This window comes from Meriones unguiculatus, chromosome 6 (genome assembly GCF_030254825.1).
Source record: "Meriones unguiculatus strain TT.TT164.6M chromosome 6, Bangor_MerUng_6.1, whole genome shotgun sequence".
NCBI classification, from domain to species: Eukaryota; Metazoa; Chordata; class Mammalia; order Rodentia; family Muridae; genus Meriones; species Meriones unguiculatus.
Window position 1 is genome coordinate 48,337,690 of NC_083354.1, and position 21,309 is coordinate 48,358,998.

Below are 21,309 nucleotides of genomic sequence, written 5' to 3' on the forward strand. Positions count from 1 at the left end.
TGCTTCAGTGAATAAAGCAGAGGGCAGTTGAGGAAGACTCCTCACTGTCACCCCCTGGATTCCACATGACAAGCCCAAGCAGGTTTTGTGTGTGCACCCACACATATGAGGACACAGATAATATATGTACATATACATATGCACATAACACACACATACACATGGAACTCCTTCATTTCTAATATATTTATAATCTTACATGATAGAACAACTAGAAACAGGGTTTGAAGTTTTTGTCCTCTGTTTAAAAGGTACAGGCAGAAGCAGTTAGTCCCATGGTAGAAGTTGTGTTCCTCAAAGGACGGGTGCCTGGTGAGAGAAGAAAGCATGTGACAGAAGGTGAATCTGTGTACTGCATCTTCTGTGAGAATGTTTTGTTGTATATGAATGCCATTTACACTGAGCTTGAGTTTCATGGCTGGTTTACACCTTGTTGCAGGCTCCTTAGCTCATGCTAGGTTGCTGTTTGTGGCCAGCACTTGCAGATTGTACTTAGAGGAGCACCACTGTAAGAGAGGCACTTTGCTGGTTAACCACAGAGTTGGGATGGGGTTGATTTTGATGGGGTTTCTGCTGCTGTTGTCTCTAACTCCCTTTGGGACAAGTTGGCCTAGTAAGACAAGTGACAGTTTGGAGCCTTGTTTCTGTGTTTTTTCAGCTAAACATGCTTGGACAAGTAGCTTCAGCCTGCTCCATCATGCATATAGTGGGATGTGACCCCCATTGCAGTATTGTTCTGAAGATTAAGACCTTGAAAATAATAAGTAGTATTTGAAGTGATCACTGAAAAGTTGGGGAATATAGCTGAGGGGTAAGGTGCTTGCTGACTTCCAAAAGCTGTCCACTGACCTCACACACCAAGGCAGGGGTTAGCACATACACACACACACACACACACACTCAATGCAATAAACAATTAAAAAGAAAATGTTCTTCAGATATTAAGGAGGGAGATCTAGATAGACAGAGTTACAGGAAGAAAATCTAAGCGAACAGTGATCGTATACAGCAGCTTAACATACTCAGGAATTAAATATTGTGGTCCATATTTAGGTCAAGTTGAGGATGAATGGAATTAAATTATATTTGTAGTCTCAGGATTACCAGGAAATTGGAAAATCAACCAGCTGACGTTATTTTTGTTATGTCAGAGATCTCTGTCTCAGTTTGAGGGAACCTTAACATATATACTGGGAAAGAATACCTTTCAGGCTAAGGGAAGGGGAAAATAGAATGATGAGAAAAGAATCAGTTCAAAGAGGCAAGCAGCAAAGAATAAAGGTACAGGGCTAGTTAGGTATAAATAGCTCATAAGACAAAAGCCTATAATCCAAGTAAGTCCACTGAGTGTAAATGCAGCTACTGACTCAGTCAAAAGACCAAAATTGGTCAACAAGGTGAAAATAATGAACCGCATTATTTAATGATTGTAAATGTGTATTAAGGTTTCAAGTAAAAGGCAAAATAAAAGTACCTGCCACCCAGACACTTGAAGAGCTTGGCACTAGAAGAAGCGTGCCTGAAGCAGAAGCAAAGAGTAGAGCATTACTAAAGGGAGCAGCGACGCGTCATCATGACGGAGTAAAAGTTTCAGGGTGTGCAATGGCACAGACACTTTGCATTTTGTACCACATCCTTCCTGCTGATTTTATTCTTAGCTGTTAGATATGGCTCTGTGTGCCATCAGCATTCCACTCTGCCTGCTTCTCTCAGGACCTTGGAAAGCTGCTCACACTAAATGTGGAAATGCCAGGTACTTGACTTTCCTAGGGCAAACCTCAGCAGCATGAGGATGGTAAAGGCAGCAGCTTCCTGTTGCTCATAGAGGCAGTTCTGAAACTGTCTTCTTCCTTAGTGGGTTCCCAGTAACACAGCTCCAGCTGCTTACTGACCATGCATGGTCTTCCTGCCTCTCTTTTTGCCGTGCCTTCCAAGGTCACTCCAGTTATCTATCCAGAAGTCCACTTATCAGATGGTGCTTTTAGGAAAACTCAAAATAGGACCAAATAATTTTAACTTTTCTATTGTGTATGTAAAAAGTACCAGGACTGTCAGTAGGAAATAATGAAGCTACAGTCATGCTTAGCACATTTTTCTTAGTAACTGATGGAGGACATTCATAAAGATACAGATTTGAACAGCATGATCAGCAAACTTGACCCAGTTTATAACTATAGAACATGACACAAGAGAACTGCAGAGCATGCATTTCTTTTCCAGCACAAACTGAATGATTACCAAAATTGACTCTTCACTGTGCTATGAAGTAAACTTTCCCATAAACAAAGTTTTGAAATCATAGATAAGCTCTCTTTATATAGCAGAAACAAGTTAGAAAAAGATAACTGAAAAATTTTTGTGTTTCGAAATTAAGTAAAGTTCTGAATGACTCAGAGAAGTTGTGATAAAAGTGAAAAATAGTTTGAATAGTCTCAGATCTCAGCTCTGAGACTCTAATAATCCAACTGTAAGTAGTTAATAACAGCCTTCAAATGGACAAAGCAAACACAGACAGGTTTAGGGAGAAATTACATTCATGGCAAGTGTAGAAGACTTAACACAGCTCTCTTGCTATTGGTAGAGCGAGCACATAGAAAGACCAGTTAAGGGGGAGAGTTGATCAAAATCAACTCGACCTAATTAATCCTAAACATGTTCTTTTTAAGTGACTGAAATATTTTACTGCCATCAAGCAGCTCTCACCATAATCAGCAGGTTAAATTATATTTTTATAATAAAACAGATTTAAGCTAAAACTCAATACAATAAAAGACAACTTCTTAAGTACTTGGAAATTAAGCAATATACCCCAATATACCGCAAAATGACCTTTATTTTTAGAGTTGTTTATTTTATTTATGAATATGAATATTATTCCTGCATATATCTATGTGCACCACGTGCATGTCTGGTGCCCATGTAGGTCAGAAGAGGCCATTAGATCCCCTGGAACTGGAATTACAGATGTTGTGAGCTACCATGTGGGTTCTAGGAACTGAATCTAGGTCCTCTGAAAGAGCAGCTGGTGCTTTTAGGTATCTCTTCAGCATCCCAAATACCTTTAAGTCATGAAGAACTCACAGTGACGCTTAGAGTATGCTTTGAAAATGAGTGATGATGAACTTGCTGTGGATCATATTTGGGGGGCTGGCACAGTGGCAGCATGGGTGCTTACAGTGCAGAGGCCTGGGGTCAGTCCCCTGTGGATCAAATTTTATCGGTTTCTAAAAATGAACTATTTTTGGTTATAAGAAAGTTTAAGCTTTATATCTGCCATTTTTATGAGGATTTATTATTTATTTTAACAAAGAAGGTTAGGGAGAATAAATCAGACAGGAGTGTGAGCTTTAAACTAGCTTTAAGCTTGTAAAAGAGTCATTCGTGTTTTTAGCTGTGATGTACCTTATTGACTCAGCCATTTACTTGCCTGCCTGGGAAGAAGGCTAACCATGTAGACACACTTGAGAATGTTAGTTTGCAAGTAAGAGCAGGGCTACTGTTTTTATGTGGAAGGGGCGCCCTTTCAGTGCTCCTGCTGAACAGTACTACCCCTTTCTGTTTCTAGGTGGGAATATTGCATCAACAGATAGAAGAACATGAAAAAACCAAGCAAGAAATGGCCATGGAGTATAAGCAGGAGCTAAAGAAGCTGCAGGAAGAAGTGAGGCTTAGTTCTGTGACGTGACATGTTCTTTCTCTGTAACTGACTGTTGGGTTAACAACTTGTTTCTACTTTGGATGGTAGGAAATACATATCCTGTGTGATGTATGTGGAAGTATGTGGTAGAAATATATTTTTCCAACTTTGAATGTAGGCAAAGAATCTACTGTTTGATATCACCTAAACCAGCAATTGCCTGAGATTTGAAAGGAAAAAGAGATAGATTTGTATAATACTGAAATCTTGATACCAGAAAATTTAATATTTTAATTTCTAAGTTCATTCAGTTACTTTTAAATATTGGAAAATACAAAGGGCTTGGAAATATTTTGGAAGCTGTGCAGTGGTAGTGCACTCTTAATCCCAGCACTCGGGAGGCAGAGGCAGGTGGGTCTCTGTGAGACCGGCCTGGTCTACAAAACGAGTTCCAGAACAGTTGGGACTGTTACACAGAAAAACCTTGTCTCTAAAACCAAAACCAAACCCAAACCCAAGCCAAACCAAACCAAACCAAAAAACCAAAACAATAGCAAAAAAAAAGAAAAATATTAAGTCAAGATTAAGGAAAGCAAGGGCTGCAAGATGGCTTATTGGGTAGAGGCACTTGCTACCAGGCCTCATGGTATGATTTGATCCCAGGAGCGTATATGGTGGAAGGAGAAAACCAGCTCCTGCAGACTGTCCTGGCCTCCTCTTGGTGGACTGTAGTGTACATACGCTTCTTCCCCCAATATCCCATTTCTTAAGGTAGAAAATGGGAGGCAAGAGATAACTCAGTAGTTGAGAGAATACTGTTCTTGCAGAGGACCCAGTACAATTCCCAGCACCCACATTAGGAATCTTACAAGCACCTGTAATTCAGCCTGAGAGATCTGAAATCCTCTTCCGGGCACCATGGGCTTGCATGCACATATTCACATAGAGACAAACACATGTAATTGGAAGTGAAAAAATCTCTAAAAAGAAGAAAATTCTATTTTAGTAATCAATTAAAAATTTTTTTTAAATTACTTATTTTTATTTTATGTTCATTGGTGTTTAGCCAGCATGGGTGTCTGTGTGAGGATGTCAGCTCTTGGAATTACAGACAGTTGTCAACTGCCATGTGGGTGCTGGGAGTTGAACCCGGGACCTCTGGAAGAGCAGTCAGTGCTCTTAACTGCTGAGCCATCTCTCCAGCCCCTCAATTTAATTTTTAATATTCAGGGAACATTACTTTTGTTTTGATTTAAGTCAGATTCTCCTGTTTACTGTGCAGCAGTACTCTCAGGAATATGTCCTGAGGACCACTGGCCCAGAGGGGAACAGTCGCTGCTTCCTCTCTTAAGTAGAGTGGGTTGCATGGCAATTGTAATAAAGATAAACTTTATTTTCTCTTTGTGGATTGAAAATTTCATTGCTAGCATTTATTTTGTTCACACACACATATAAGCAGACATGCACTTTGAGGTAGGTATCCCAGGCTAGTCTTCAGGTAGTTGAAGATGACCTTGACCTTCTGATTCTCCTGCCTACGCCTAATTGTATGGTCCCTGACTCTGCTACCATACCCAGTTTCTGTGGTACTGGGGTCCACCAGGGCTGGTGCTTACTAGGTCAGCACTCTACCAGCTGAGCTTTGTCCCAGCCCTGTCATTTGTAGGTCTTCTTTTTTTTTTTCTTTGCACTCTAATATGCTGCCAGTCTTATTTTCAACAGTGTAATTTAACAGTGCTCAATTTGTCTGATCACCACAATTACTAATTGTTAAATTTTAAGTAAATAACTGCTTTTTACAGTTAGGCAGACTGAAGAAAAGCTATGAGAAACTACAGAAAAAGCAAATAAGAGAATTTAGAGGAAATACGAAGAGTCTGCGGGAGGATCGATCAGAGATTGAGAGGCTCACTGGAAAAATAGAGGTATGTCCTCAGGCTTACTGGGAAACAGAGGTATGTCCTCAGCAGTAGTCCAGTTGCCATCGTCGGGTGTTGTGTAGGAAAATGCTGTCTCTAAAGGCTGTTTCCTACAGCCAGTTCCAGCTGTCTTAGCTGCCACTGACGTATTCAGTGGGGGGTGAGTGGTCCAGAGTGGAGCTCATCATCACCTGCTCCCCTGTGGCTGACGGAGTTCCAAGTCATCAGTAAATCTCAAGAGGGTACTTCTGCCTCACAGGGCACTTGGAAACGTATGGGGCTTCTGATGCGTTTGTTCTTTGTTATCATGCATGAAATTGGCATTTAGGGTGCAGGGTGCAGGAGTAGCCAGCAGGCCTGAGACTGTCCCGCAGAAGTTCTTAGTACTCAGTAACTCTCATCCTGAGAAACACTGACCATCAGTTAGCAGCAGCACCCTATCTTATCACTGTCTCCACACCTAGCCCAGGAGGTGCTTAGGGACTGTGGGAGATTTGGGGCTTTTTCTTGCAGAGTACTCTACACATCCGGTGGGTTAGTTTTAGTTCCCATTCAGATAGAGAGGAAGTTACAAAGGTTTCATCTCCCTATCTGACTTCTAATAGAAGACAGTGAGTCCCTCTCCTCTGTATGAGCTCTTCAGTGCGTAATAACAGTCACCTAGCATGCTTTGGGACCTCAGAGCGTCTGATCCAGTAGTGGTTTGAGAAACACTGTTCAACACTTGGGTGTGACTACTTAAAAAAGTTTCTACTCTGGGTGATCTGTGACACAGAAATGTTAGTATTCTTTACTGTCTGGAATTGTAATCTTTATGTTTAATATTTTTTTACACCTCAATATTTTATTGATTTAGAACTTAGAATCAGAGGACCACACATATAGTGCTTTCCCTCCAATCTTCTTTACTGCTATCTTTCTTTCCTTCCAGCCCCTCATACTATTGTCATCAACCTAACAACCGTGAGCATAGAACCTTAGTAGCCTCTGGTCCACGTCACTTCACTGACTCTGAGGTGCAGCTTTAGATTGTTGCTGTCCTCTGCAACATCGCTGTCATTATGACCTTTGAGGGTTTCATCCACAGGGATAGTACACATCACACTCTGGCCTTGGAATTTCCTAGCATCTTTTCTTCTGTAGCTATTTTGATCTCCACCTTGTCTCATCCGCTTACTCCTATTGGTATTCCTCAGTTTTTGTTTTTATGAGATTGTTTTCAGTAATATAGTCATTTTCATGTTATTTCTGCCAATCCACAAGCATCGCAAGCTTTCTCATTCTTGGTGTCTTCTTCCATTTTTTTCTTTGGAGTTTTAAACTTTTCATTGAAGAGATTTCTTTCCTTCCTTGGTTGTGTTATTCCATAGTATTTGTATATGTGTGTATGTGTATATATATTCAATTCTGTTTTTTTTTTTTTTTAACTTATTATGTATACAATGTTTTGCTGGCATGTGTGCCTGCAGGCCAGAAGAGGGCACCAGATCTCATTATAGATGGTTTTGAGCCACCATGTGGTTGCTGGGAATTGAACTCAGGAACTCTGGAAGGACAGACAATGCTTTTAACCTCTGAGCCATCTCTCCAGCCCAAGGCGTGTTTCTTGTAGGCAACAAATAGATAGATCCTATTTTTTAATCCAATCAACTAGTCTAGAGAGAGAGAGACTCTGACTAACTGACTAACTTATATGGAGTTGTATGCACACATGTCTGTGTGTGTCCATGTGAGTGCATGTGGAGACCAGAGGAAGAAGTTGTGTGTTTCCCTCTAAGTTTTTAGTTTACATTTTGAGACAGGATGTCTCAGTAAACCTGAAGCTTGCCCGCCAGCTAGCTCCTGGGACCCTACTATCTCCTCCCCTCCCTTCTCCCCATGGAGTTACAGGTACACATTATCATGCTCAACTTTTTATGTGGTGCTGGGGATTTGAACTCAGGGACTCTTGCTTTCTCAGCAAGCACTCTTACCCACTGATGTTGCAGGATTTTTTGATCACACTGTGAACCCTGAGATTGTGTTGTGTACTGGAAAAGCTTGTTTCTAGTTGTGTTGTGGCTTAGCCCCAGCACACACCTTTAATCTAAGAGTTTTCTATTGCTTGAGTATGGTAAACAGGATTAACTAGAGTTAACCTTTGGTCAAGAGGTGGAGCAAGCAGCCAGTTGACAGGGAGTGAACATAGAGAAAAACCAAAGAGTTAGGAGGGTGGTTAGAGAGACTACAGGAATTAGAAAGGAGGGATGTTCAGTTTGGAGCATTTCCTTTACTTCCTGGGTTGTCTGCTAAGGAAGAAGGCCAGTTGGCTGCTTTCTGTGCCTCTCTGAGCCAGCCGACTTGCACCCCAACAACTTGCTTCCGAGTCTTCATTGAACAATTAGATTTTGCTAAAAACAACACACTGACTCACTTTCCTAGCTTTAGGCTGTATATCTTTTGATTGGAGAATTGAGGCCGTTACTATTCAGATATTAATGAAGGTATTCATTCCTTTCTGTCATTTTGTTGTTTCATAGTGTCTGGTATCTTTGTAATCCTCATTTGTTTATTTACCATGGTAGTAAAGTTTAGTCTTTCCTGTTGCATCACGGTTGTTTGTTTTTCGGTACGTAGAGTACTTCAGTATTACTACAATGAGGTCATTGTAGTAATAATTGCTTTATTTTGTGTTTATCAAGGAAAATTTTTCTTTCTCCTTCAGTTCTAAAGAATAGGCTATAAGTAACATTCTGTTGCTGTGGTAAAACACTATAACCAAAACCAACTTGGGGAGAAAAGGGTTTATTTCAGCTTATAGCCTGCCAACAAGGGAAGCCAGGGCAGGAGCTCAAAGTAGAATGTGCCGGCAGGCACCGAAACAGAGACAATGGAGGGACACTGCCATCTTGTTTGCTTCCCTGACAGGCTCAAGGATCTCTCTCACACAGCCTCGGCCATCTGCCCAAGGATGGCAGCTCCCACAGGAGTTACTAATGAAGTCAGTGCCCCACAGACATGTCCACAGGCCAGTCTGATGGGGGCAATTCCTCAATTGAGGTGTCCTCTTCTCAGATATGCCTACTTTGTGTCAAATTAATAAAAACTAACCAGCACAGACAGTTCAGTGGTTATAATAAGCTAGGTTGGCAGTATTGTCTTTTAGAGCTTGAACTGCATTGTGTCCTACCTTCTTGGCTTTTAGGTTTCTGTTGTGAAATCTTTTATTCTGATGTGTTTACCTTTGTGTTGGCACCTCTCTCAGCTTTGGTAATCTTTGTTTTCTATGTTCATTGTTTTAACTGTAATAGGATGTGGAAAGGTTCTTTTCTGGTCTTGGCATTCTCAATGTTTTTTTGTGTCTTGATAGCTCTATCCCTGTATTTGGAGAATTTTCAGCTGTGGCTGTGTCGAATGTGTTTTCTGACCCTTTATCTTAAACTTGTCACTCTTCTGTGCCAATGAATCATAGATTTGGTCTTTATGTATATATGTGGGCACATGTGTATGAGCATTCGTGGGTTTGTGATGTATGTGTGGAGATTAGAGAAAAACCAGTCAGTGGTAGTTACTTTCTGCCTTACTTTTTGAGACAGACTCTCTCACAGAACCTAGCACTCACTGGTTCAGGTGGCCTGGCTGGCTTGTAAGCCTTGGTAATACCGCCTTGTCGTTGGAATTTCAAATGTGTGCTGTCACACGCAGCATTTTCTAGTGAATGCTGGCTTGTATGCTTATATGGCAAGCATTGTTTACATACTGAATCTTCTTACTAGTCTTTGGAGTTTGTCTTTTAATTCTGTCCTGTGGATCTTGTACATTCCCTTCATATTTTCTTATTATCTTTGTCATTGTCTGAATGTTCTAATTCATCTACCTTGTCTTCCGGTCTGAAACTCAGTCTTCAAGTTGATCTATTGGATAGGCTTTCCATTGAATTTTTATTTGACTTAAGATTTTTATTTACAAAATTTGTTTGCTCTTGTATTCCTGTGTCTATTGAATTTCTCTTTTATATCCTGTATTGACTTTCCTATTTCAGTCAGATGGCTGTTTGCATCCTTTTTTGAATTCCATCAAAAGTTTGTTTCTGTCATTTGATGTCATTGAACATTCTTATTTATTCATTCGTTTATTGTGCATGCCATGCCTGTTATCCTGCAGTTGAATAGGGCTGGCACATGTGATAGAAAGTCATGTAGACAGACTGACTGAATGAATGGAATATCAGAAAGCTGGCTTACAATAATTAATCTAAGGAGCAATTTAAAGTTGAAGATCCCTGGAGGACACAGATGGGAAGATTAAGAATCTTTTCCCTTTGATTTGCTTTATTTTCAGAAATGTAAGGCTCATTTTCATGACATACAATTTGAAATTGCTGTTGATCAGCCATTACTTTTAAACTATTTGGCTCTAGGTTATAAATACCTGTTAAAACGTGGTGCATATTTTCCATGTTATTCAAGCTTTTGCAAGCCTTTTCTTCTGTTAGATAATAAAAGTTTGGCTATCAAAAATACTGTTACTAGCAGAATATGAAGTGATAATTGTGCTACTGAGTTACTGCTTTGGAAATCTGTTTGAATCTGTTCAGTTCCTGAGTCTGGGTGTCAGGAATTTAGATGTTAAGGAAATATTATTTTAGCATTACTTTTCTGAAAAATACAAAGTAGTAATAGCCCTTGGGTGGCAGCAGATCTGTGACGATGCTCATGAGCCCACTGTCATGAGTCTGTTTCTTCCTCTTCACCATTAGCATGTTAAATTTAGAAAGACAGACATCCACAGGCACAGTGTGAGCAGAATTCAGTATTCCTCTGCAGCTCAGTCAGCTGATGAGTAATGGGGCTCCTGCTGAGGAGAAGGGTGCAACTGTACTCAGGGAGCAGGGGGCTGTGAAAGCAACCCAGGAGGCACTTAGATATTAAGTTCCTTTATTGCTTCCTTAGGAATTCCGCCAGAAGTCTCTGGACTGGGAGAAGCAGCGGTTGATTTATCAGCAACAAGTATCTTCTCTGGAAGCACAGAGGAAGGCTCTGGCTGAACAGTCAGAAATAATCCAGGTAGGCTTAAGCCGTCTGACTGATGGGTTTTGTTTGAATCTGACCTACTACCATGTACTTTCTGATGGATGCTGTTGTCTTTTTTGGATTCTTTTCTCTGCTAACCTTTGTTTCGTAAACCCATTTCCCTTCCCCCACTCTGTGTCCTTTTCCATTTATTTCTGCTTCTGTCATTGGCTTTTTTGTTTCTGCTTCTGTCTGTGCCTTGTTCATCTCTATGACAGCTTGAGTACTTTGGCCAAGGTGCCTAGGCGAGGGAGCTTAGACAGTTTGACTAGAAAGAATCTCAGTGCACTGGTATGCCTCATAATGAAAAGTAGTGTCTTTGTAGCTACAGAATAGTGGTAGGAACTTCTAAAAACCAATGACTTCAGCAAAAACTAGAGAGACACCGAATTTAGGATATGTCCTTGGGGCATAGCCAGCTCCTTGGCCTTTTTCCTCTAAAATCAAGAACACAAAAAGGAATGAACAGAGGTGAGTATGTGTAGCGTTCCTCTATTATCTGTTGGGTTCTCATCAGTTGTGTATGTTATCTGTAGGATAACAATCTGTCCACACTGGTAGTTATCTCAGCTTCTAGAATGTCAGAACAGCTTGGTAAGTTCAGAGAGCTAGAGGAAGATGTTTGGATTCTTTTCTTTTAAGACTTCATTTTATTTGCTGTTTTAAGCATTGGCATCTTCTTTGTGTCCCTAAAATACCAGCGGTCTAGTGCACTATTGTAAATATTCTTGCTATGAGAATCTCCACGGAGACTTTCATGGAGGGCCCTAAATTCCACAGAATGAAGACATTTTGTCATCTGCATGAAGCTACTGGCAACATGGGACAATGGAGCCCTCTTTGGGGAGGGAGTGAGACAGGGATGACGGTTTAACCTGATTGAGAAAGTTCTGTGTTCTTAGAGGCTATGACTGCTGTATTCTAATTGTAGCTGTTAGACTGTGAGAGAACAAACTGAGCTTTTGCTTTTTCAATCCACATTTTAGTCATGTTATTTGTTAATTATATAGTGTTTAAGTCACTGCTGTCAAATTATTATTGTGACTAATTCTATAATTCAAATTTCCTTGTTAGTAAAAATGGAGTTTTTATTTACTATTCACTCAACTAGAGCTAGAATAAGATATTTGTAAAGAGCCGACATCGTTTGTACCCACTAAGGACATTTGAATAATTGTTCTCATAATTTTATTTAAAAAAAGTTATCTGATTAGTTAGAAGTATTACATGTAAATGCATTTCTGGTTCTCCTTTGGCAAGCTAAATAAGAATTAAAGCTTCCTGTGACTCAGTTTGTGTCAATCAGTGCTGTATGATTATCTTTACTGAGCATTAATTAAATCTTTGTGTGCCCATTACCTAGTGTTAATAGTTGTCATCATCTTGCCAATCTTGTGTATGAATGAGCATTCGAAATTTGTAACAGAAATTGTACCTTATTTTCTCTTCTGGGTAGTATTGAAAGCAGGGCCTCACGCATACTTGGCAGCACTGTACCAGTGAGCTGAATCCTGTACCACTTAACCTGGCTTTCACCTAACCTGGCTTTCTGTGCAGCTGTTCTTTCTAGTGTTAACAACACGCGCTGCACAACTGTTCTTTGGAACTTTTTTGTTCTGTTTTGTTTTAAAGAAGGACATGGAACTTAAAAAAACATATATTTTCTTTTATTTGTGTGTATGGGTTTTTACCTGAATGTATATATATCTGTCACAGTGCCTCAGAGCAGGAACAGGGCATTGCCCTGGAACTGGAGTTACAGATCATTGTGAGTTACAGTATGGGTACTGGGAACTGAACCCAGGTCCTCAGAAGAGCAGCCCCTGCTCTTATCCAAGGAGCCATCTCTCCAGCCCAATTCTTTCATCTTTGAAAACTGAAACTGTGTACACTTTTATTCTTTATTTTTTGTTATTAAAATGTTACAAAGTAAATCATAGACATCATCTCATTTCAGAATAGGTAAGACTTAAAATTCCTATAATATGACAGGATAATATCAATACAATAAATAATAGCAGTATAATTTAGTATTCAGTCTGTGCAATTTTCTCCAGTTGTCTAAAAACTGCCCTTTCACAGTTGTCTGTTTGAGGCAGAATCCAATTGAGCTTGACTCATTACAGTTAGTTGATATGTGGGACAGAAGAAAATCTGGGAGATTGGACAAATCTTATGAAAAAATTTGACAAAAATTCTTTCGTATTTTTAAAATCTAAAAATAAGATTCAAAAATAGCTTCATGCTCTTTGAGTCATGATTTGCTTGAATTCTACTCAGCTATTAAAATTACATACTCCATGCTCATTTTAGAAAAATGAGAACAACCTTTCTCTGTCTTTTTCTTTTTTATTTTTAAATGTAGTTTTGGGGCTTCAAAGAAACCATTGTAGCAGACAGGGTGACTGCTTAAGAACAACATGGTTGGAAGCAGCAAGGGCTTTGCTTTTCCAGGGAATCCTAGTATAAAGGCCTAGTTATTGCAGCACCAGGCCCTTCCCTGTCTCCCCATCAGGGTCACCTCCAGATGAGTCCACGCAGGCCATAGCATCCCTGTAGGCAGCAGCCTGAAGGGCCTACAGAGCTCTGAGCTCAGTGTGCACCTCTGACCCTGCTGTGTCTACCGCCCACTGCATTCTGACTTGAAGTGCTCTCTGTCTTTCTAAGGTAAATTGCCTTAATGCTTTTCTTTCGCTGTCATTTGTGTAGTTGAGATAACTCTACCCTTCATTGAGTAAAACAGTGTTGAAGGCTTAGCAAATAAGGGAAAATTCCGGTTTCTGGGCAAAAAGAAAAGATTTCAATTATATTTACCTTTAAATGCTTCTAAAGCCAGCTGGTTAGGAGGAATAATGGTACTTTTAGGAGTTGTTTCTGTGATTTTCTGACTTGCTTATGACAGGAAGAGCGAGATTAGTGCCACTGTAGGAACATATGAGTTGCACAATTTTCCATCTTTTGTAGTTAGATTAAAAAGGTAAAAAAAAAAAAAGTAAAGTTAATTTTAATATTATATTTTATCTAGCCCACTATGTCAAATTGTTATCAGTTCTAATTTTACAATTTTTTTTAAACTTAAGTCATCGGTACCCTACTGCATTAGAGCATTTTTCAAATCAGATTAGCCACACTGCCACAGTGAACCGTATAGCCTGGGATATCATTTCTAGTAATGAAAACGCTGTCTTTTTGCATGGGTGAAATAGTAGATCAGTAAAAGAATACTGATTTTCAAAACTGAGACACTAATTTTGAAGTAACAGCTCTAGACTAACTGGTTGCACTGTGGCTTTCCACTGCTAAAGCTCCAAATCTGAATTTGCTTTCAGGTCCCAGTGTCACATAGTGATCAGGTTTCCCATTATGTGCTGTTGGTCCTCCTGAGCGCTCATTTGAGCAGAGGTTTCCAGGTGAGCTTTGAGCTCTGGGCCTGGTGGATAGGTTAGGGATGGGGTAAGCTGAGGCTCAGCAAAGGACCACAGTCCTTTTCTCCTTCCTGCCCGCAACCAGTCTGCATTTACTTATTCTGCAGAGGGTTCTATGTAAGATTTCTCTTGAAGAGGAAGGTTAGATTGTTTTTGAAACTCTGGAGACAATTGCATGCATAGCAGTTAGCATTAAACTTGTGTTGAATCTTCGGTCATATACCATTCTGGGGATCTGGTGAAAAAACAAAACAGTTGCCTCTACCCTGCGGCCTTGAGCTCTAATTTACACAAAATTATTTGTCTGTGTCTTTGCCTCCCTCCTTCTCTCTGTCTCTCTGTTTTAAGCAGCTACTTTGTGTCACCATAATATAAAGTATAAGAGTTTGGTACTGTAAGATACACAATAGAAGCTTTAAGTGGTAGCAGATGGTTTCCACAGAGATATTTCTGTTTGAATTTCTACAATAAAATTGTTTGCCTTTTCCTTAAGGGATGTTTAAAATGAGGGAAATTTACCTTTATGAATGATTTATGTCCATTTTGAATGTATAAATGAAAAACCAGTCTGGATACTGAATTTAAACTTGAAAAAACCAGGATGTGGGAAGCCAAAACCACTTGAGGTAGCATGCAGAGCTATCTGGTTAAGCATTGCACACCACAGGCCATGAGACTATTGCTGCACTGGTTTTATTTGAGCAGACTTCAGTAGGTAATGCCACTGAAAGAACCTAATTTCCCAAGTGCTATGTTTAATCTAGGAAATGTCCAAAAACTGCTGATTGAACCAATCCTTCCTATGAGGGAATCTTTTCTTTCCTCAGTGAATACAATTATTGATTATTTTTTTACCATTTCTCTTTTTCCTATCATTAACGTGTGTTTCCAGGCCCAGCTTGCCAACCGGAAACAGAAATTGGAGTCTGTAGAACTGTCCAGCCAGTCAGAAATCCAGCACCTGAGCAGCAAGCTCGAGCGGGCCAAGGACACCATCTGTGCCAATGAACTGGAAATAGAGCGCCTTAATATGAGGGTCAACGACCTGGTGGGAACCAACATGACTATCCTGAAGGAGCAGCGGCAAAAAGAGGAGAAACTGAGGGAATCTGAAAAGTTATTAGAGGTGTGTGTTAGAATTAGTGTCTGAGTGTTTTAAGAGACTGATTGTCCTAGTACCAGGTTCCAGTATGCTCAGCTTCCTCTTTGGGCTGATAGCTGTATTAATTCTTGTCCTTATCGTAAAACTTACAGTCAGCCTCCCTGGTTGCCTTTCTCATGAAACAGAAACATTGTAATGTTATCTGACTCTGTTTCTGGAGTATTTTGCAGGCTCTGCAGGAAAAAGAGAGCTAACGGAAAGTTGTAATAATATCTGACTGCTTTCTTGAGTGTTTTGCAGGCTCTGCAGGAAGAACAGAAAGAGTTGAAGGCAAGTCTTCAATCTCAAAGCTTCATCCTTGAGGCAAGAATGCAGGAGAAACTGCAAACAAAATTAATGGCAGTTGACACTCAGCTCACAGTAGACAACACAAGGTCTGTTTGAACCTTAAATATTATTCTGCTAATACATTTGAAGGTTTGGAATTGAATGCGGATTTTAATTTAGATATTTTCATTTTCATGTTTAATCATCTTGTCTTATTCAGTTTTAATTTATGAGTTAGATTTTTATTGTCATAAAATTTACATGGATGGTTTTGTCTCCTTTTCATTTGAGTCTCTAAGATTCCGAGGATCATGAAGTTGGAAACTCCTTATTCTCTCCTTGTTGAGTCCTGGAGAGCTTCCCTGCCTTAGGAGACTGGGCATGGTGAGGGTTAGTTGCTTGTCATTGGTAACAGCCTGTCACTGAGCCAGCCCTTTTGAGGACTGATTTATTATTGTTGTTGTTTTGAGACAGGAACTCATGGATCCTGGCTACCTTTAGAGATACTGTGCAGTTGAGGATGACCTTGAACTCCTGATCCACCTGCCTTTACCTCCCAAGTGCTACGGTTACCAGTGTGTGTGACCACACCCAGTCTCAGGGCTTCATGTATGCCACTGGAGTTCTCTACCAGCTAAACTATATATCCCCAGCCCTGGTTTTATATATCCATTATTGCTAGGGCACTGTTCTAGTTAAAAATAATAGAATAAATGAGCTTCCTTTTGTTTAAGTCAGACATGCTTCTGTTCTTGCCAGACTGTCTGTAACTTTCCAGTTTCTTTGATGGAAGAAGTCAAGTGTCAACAAAGTGTTTTTGCTATTTCATATAGCTTTTCTCCTTGAAAAACATGCCAAATCCTTGTAGATTAAATTGCTGCTGAGCCTGAACTGTTCTCCTGTTATTTCTTTTCCCACAAAGCAGACTACAAACGGAAGTGTTCTATGGATCTTAATTACAAGAACAGTTGGGACAACAGTCTGTTTTTGCATTGTTTTTGTTTACCAAGATAAGAGAGAGACCTGTTCCTTTCCCCTGTCCTCTTTAGGCCTCTGGAGAACTGTCAAGTAGAAAGGAGGTACATCTCTCAAGGGCAGGGGGTTGTGGATGATGTGCTCTCCCACTTGAACTACAGCCATACCAGTGAAGAACTCCTGCAGGCAGAAGTGACTCATCTTGAAGGCAGGTAGATAATTAGCTACTCATTTAAAACTTCAGAGTGAACTTTGATCCTTATGTTGGCTCAGTAAAATAACACAGTAGTTGAAAATAAAGTTGTTTTTTCCCCTCTAGCATTCAGAAATGGCCTCACTTCCTAGTTTACTGAAAAAGCAGACAAGAGTGTCATGTCTATCTGCCAGTTTGCCTGCATCTGGGCCTGTGATCTGGGCCTGCATCTGCTGAGGGGTCTGTGACTGACTTGTCTCACCCGTGATTCCTTTCTTGGGCCTTCTTCAGGATGGCTTATATGCACAGAAAGTGTTCTGTGATCTCTTCCATGTTGAAAACAACTAAACCCCTGTAAACCTTTTACTCCATGAGAATGTCTCTTCTTTCTCTGTTCTTCAGAATCAAATTCTTGAAGATTTGTGTGTTCTGATTGTTCCCACATCACCCCTTAACTTTCTAGGCCCCCTCAGTTCAGCTTTCCTCCCCACTGCCTTACTGAAACTGTTCTTGGAAAGGACATGGTAGGCATGTGTTGTTCGTTCTTTCTCTTTTATGGTATGATTTCAGTTTTCTTGGCTGGGAATTGAATGATGGCATGGCACAGTGTAGCATAGCATGGCACAGCACAGCACAGCACAGCACAGCACAGCACGGCACGGCACGGCACGGCACGACATAGTGTGGGAAATCATGCTTATAGTTGCCATACTTACAAACTTGTTTATCATATTTGTAAACTTTTTTTACTGGGAAGAGTTTGATATTTTGTTTTAAATTCATTTATCATACTTCCTTGTATACTAATTTTTTGTGGTGCAAAAAATTATATAAACTATTAACCTTTAGGCAAAAATAGAACAAGAAGAAATGCCATTTGACACTTTCTAGGTTGTCTTTATACATTACATCTTTTTGTTTTCACTTTGCTGTTCTGGAAAGAACTATTATTTATTCTGTGTGCTTTCTTTTTGCACTCTTCTGCTTTACACCGTTTAGGGTACGTGAGGCACTGATGATCACTATTGAGGTGTGTGTGTGCTTTAGACTGAGTTAAGTAAGCTGACTATTATGATGATGATGCTGATGAATTTTTTTTTTTTTTTTTTTTTGAGACAGGGTTTCCCTGTGTAGCCCTGGCTGTCCTAGAACTCCCTTCTATAGCCTGTGGTGGCCTTGAACTCAGAGGTCAGACTGCCTGTGCCTCCCAGGTGCTGGGATTAAAAGTATGTTTCAGGGGGCTGGAGAGATGGTTCAGTGTTTAAGAGCACTGTCTGCTCTTCCAAAGGACCTGGGTTCAATTCCCAGCACCCACATAGCAGCTCACAACTGTCTGTAATGCTCAATTCCAAGGGATCTGACACTCACACTAATGCACATAAAATAAGTGAAATAAATAAATAAACATGCCTTGAATAAAAAAAAGTATGTTTCACCTGGAACAAAAATTTATGTTTTTAATCATAGTTTTCTCCCCGATTGGCTTTCTGATAATCTTCACTGTCATGTCAGGTTCAGAAGTTATTCTTCTGAGTCTGACCCTCAGCGTTACACTGTACAAACACCTTAGCCTTTCAGGCCCCGCTTTTCCCCATGTGAGGCTAGGACGCTGTGATCTTTGTTTTACTCCTCCGTTGGCATCAGTGTTTAGCACATTGCATTCATATACTAAGTACTAAATAAGTGCAAATTCTAGAATTTCTGGAAATAAAATTAGAATGGATAAATAACAGTGTTCAGTAATAATGGCTTGAATTTTTTTCTTTGAAAAATCAAGTGGACAAAAGAACCGTTTTAAACAATTTGTGGTGTTTAGTTTGTATAGCACTTAAAACAGGAAATGGGGGAGTTTGATTGTTTTTATGCTGTTGTACTACAAGGATGATATGTTGTTGTTTTTTATTAAAGTTTATTTTATTGTTATTTTATGTGCATTGGTGTTTTGCTTGCGTTTATGTCTCAGTGAGGGTGTCAGATTCCCCTGGAACTGGAATTACAAACATTTATGAGCTGATTGTAATATGTGAGTGCTGGGAATTGAAGCTGAGCCCTCTGGAAGAGAAACCAGTGAGTGCTCTTAACTGCTGAGCCATCTCTTCATTCCCCAAAGATGATATTTTTGAATGATAACTTATCTGGCAAGTTGGCTATGTTTATGAAACAGTGTAGTACTAAGCATTTGTAGAAAAGTCTAAAAGCGTGTGCTGTAGGGGTTAGGGCTAATGGCTAAATTTGGCAGAAGTAAGAAATAAAGTATTTTAGTCTTAGAATTTTCAGTTTCAGAGATAAAATATTCATGTTAAAGGACTTGAAGAATTTAAAGTAGAAAATTCTAAGAAAAATTACCGACAGGTTATAAAATTCTAAGAAAAATTACCGACAGGTTATAAAAATTGAAAATGAACTATATAAGGTGATTAGGGGAATGAGGACTGGAGTGACTATAATTAGGTAAATGCCGACTTAGTTCCTGAGAAGGTATTGGCCACCGAAGAGTAGGGGAAGGAGTGCATTGTGGTGAAAGGATGATTGTGTTGACACAAGAGGGAGGCGTGGAGCCTGGCATTTGGCAGACAGCAAAGCTCAGCAGTTTAGGAGCAAAAAGAACATATGAGAAAGGAACAGTGGAATGAGAGGCATGTTGCTTCCATGACTCTTATGCCTCAGAAGGATTGGCTCTTGAGTAAGAATAATGATTTGGGACTCTTTAAAGGTTGTTGTTGTGGTTTTGTATAGCATGGTGTGTATGTGTCACTAAGGGTGATGAAGTTTGAGTCTGTTGTGACAGTTCTGGTGGCTTTCCCTCTCATACAGCTAGAGCAAACTGTTAGTGAAGTTGCTGGTGTTTTTATAATTCTGTAACCAGTGGAGTTTAAGTCAGGGAAGAGGAGTAGAGGTCAACACAGAAGTCAGAACTACCTCAAAGTTTGGAGATGGCTTTGCTGCAGTGGTGATAGTGGAACTGAAAGTGACTTTTAATGTGGGACATGAAGTTTAAGATATTAGTAGGGTATGTCTTGGGCATCAATAAGGTACATTTAGATAACCCATCTTACGGATTTGGGGCATTTTATTTATATGTGGTTGTATTTCTGCCATACAGTTTGGAATCTGTGAGTACAACATGCAAACAGCTGAGCCAGGAACTGATGGAGAAATACGAAGAACTGAAGAAGATGGAAGGGCATAACAATGAGTACAGGACAGAGATAAAGAAGGTGAGACTCCGTGCCTGAGCTCACAGAGCTGGGTGTGCTTGTTGATCAGGGCTGGGGTGGGAGGTGGCTAGTGAGAGAAGTCTGTTTGGGAGACTGATGTTCAAGGGAAGAGCACCCTGGAGTGGCTGGGTGGAAGTTGGGGGCAGCAGCAGCTCAGCGTAAGAAGGAGGGATAAGAAAGGATGATGGGGCTGTGATAAAGTACATTGTGTATATGGATAAAGTTGTTAATAGTCAGTAAATTAAAATGTAATTGAAATATGCTCACTTTGAACTCTAAAACTTTAAACATTGTGATGATTTCCAAACAATCATATTGTGCCTTATAAAAAGATATTATGTTACCTGTCATTTAATATTTATTCATTGACTAAAGATAAATATATAATTTCTCTGTGCTATGAAGTAGTTAGTGTCCTCACTGGCTGTTGAGTTATTCAGAGCCTTTTTATTAAAGGGTCCTGTTCCCAGGTGTGCTGGCACACTGTAATCCTAGCACTTGGAAGGCAAAGACACAGGGAATCAGGGGCTATACTAGACTGTCTCAAAATACCAAAAATAAGCTAATAAAGGGCTCTCATTATTGGCATTTATTTACTTGCTATTTAAGGCTTGCTCTTAATATGTAGCCCAGGTTGGCCTCAAACTCATGATCCTCTGGCCTTTGAATTCTAAATATTGAGATTAGAGGTGTCTGTCAGCATACTTAGCTTAATTTGTGTTTTTCATAACTTCTTGAGATTATTGCTAGTTTCTGTGTGTGTTTGTTTGCACATGCGAGTGGGCACGTGTGCATTTGTACATGTGTTCATATCTGTGTATAGAGCCCAGAAATAGACATTAGGTGGCCTTTTATTGCCATTTCTCTCTGCACCCTTACCCTCCACTTTTTTTAACAGTGCTTTTAAAATTATTATTGTTTATTACAATTTATTTAGTTTGTATCTCGGCTGTGGCCCCCTCCCTCATCAACTCCCAATCCCACCCTCCCTCCATCTTCTCTCCCTATGCCTCTCCCCTAGTCCATTGATAGGGTAGGTCCTCCTCCCCTTCTGTTTGACCCTAGACTATCAGGTCTTATCAGGACTGGTTGCCTTGTCTTCCTCTGTGGCCTGGCAAGGCTGCACATCTTCCCTGCTCTACTTTGAAACAGGATTTTTCAGGGGCTGTGGCTGAACTCAGTACTCATTGATTGATGAGCCTAGCTGGCCAGTGAGCTCCAGGATTGACCTGTATCCACTCTCCCTCTTCCCAATGCTAGGGTTATAGATGTTGTAAACTTACAAGGCAAATTTTATGTGGGTGATAGGAATCTATTAAGGTCCTCATGCTCCTGCTACAGGTATGTTATAGACTGAGCTATCTTCCTCAAAGGCTCTTGCCCCTTTCTTCATCTTATCTTTCTGTTATTTCTCTCCTGTGAGACAGAAAACCAGATAAACATTTTATGTAGCTGTGAAAAC

The 21,309-nt window shown here is 40.0% G+C and overlaps 1 protein-coding gene across 12 annotated transcripts in view; it reads left to right on the top strand.

Annotated features, from left to right (window-relative positions):
• The window catches only part of Cep63 (centrosomal protein 63), a 43,133-nt gene that overhangs the window by 11,511 nt on the left and 10,313 nt on the right, over positions 1 to 21,309 (top strand). For 8 of the 12 annotated variants that reach the window (XM_021653240.2, XM_060385419.1, XM_060385420.1 and 5 more), the window contains 7 exons: positions 3,566 to 3,661; positions 5,440 to 5,562; positions 10,488 to 10,601; positions 14,925 to 15,158; positions 15,435 to 15,568; positions 16,511 to 16,648; positions 19,733 to 19,847. In XM_021653240.2, coding sequence (XP_021508915.1) covers positions 3,566 to 3,661; positions 5,440 to 5,562; positions 10,488 to 10,601; positions 14,925 to 15,158; positions 15,435 to 15,568; positions 16,511 to 16,648; positions 19,733 to 19,847 — 954 coding nt within the window. Of the gene's footprint in view, positions 1 to 3,565; positions 3,662 to 5,439; positions 5,563 to 10,487; positions 10,602 to 14,924; positions 15,159 to 15,424; positions 15,569 to 16,510; positions 16,649 to 19,732; positions 19,848 to 21,309 lie in introns of those variants that run through there. The other 4 variants (XM_060385421.1, XM_060385427.1, XM_060385428.1 and 1 more) reach the window with 3 other exon arrangements.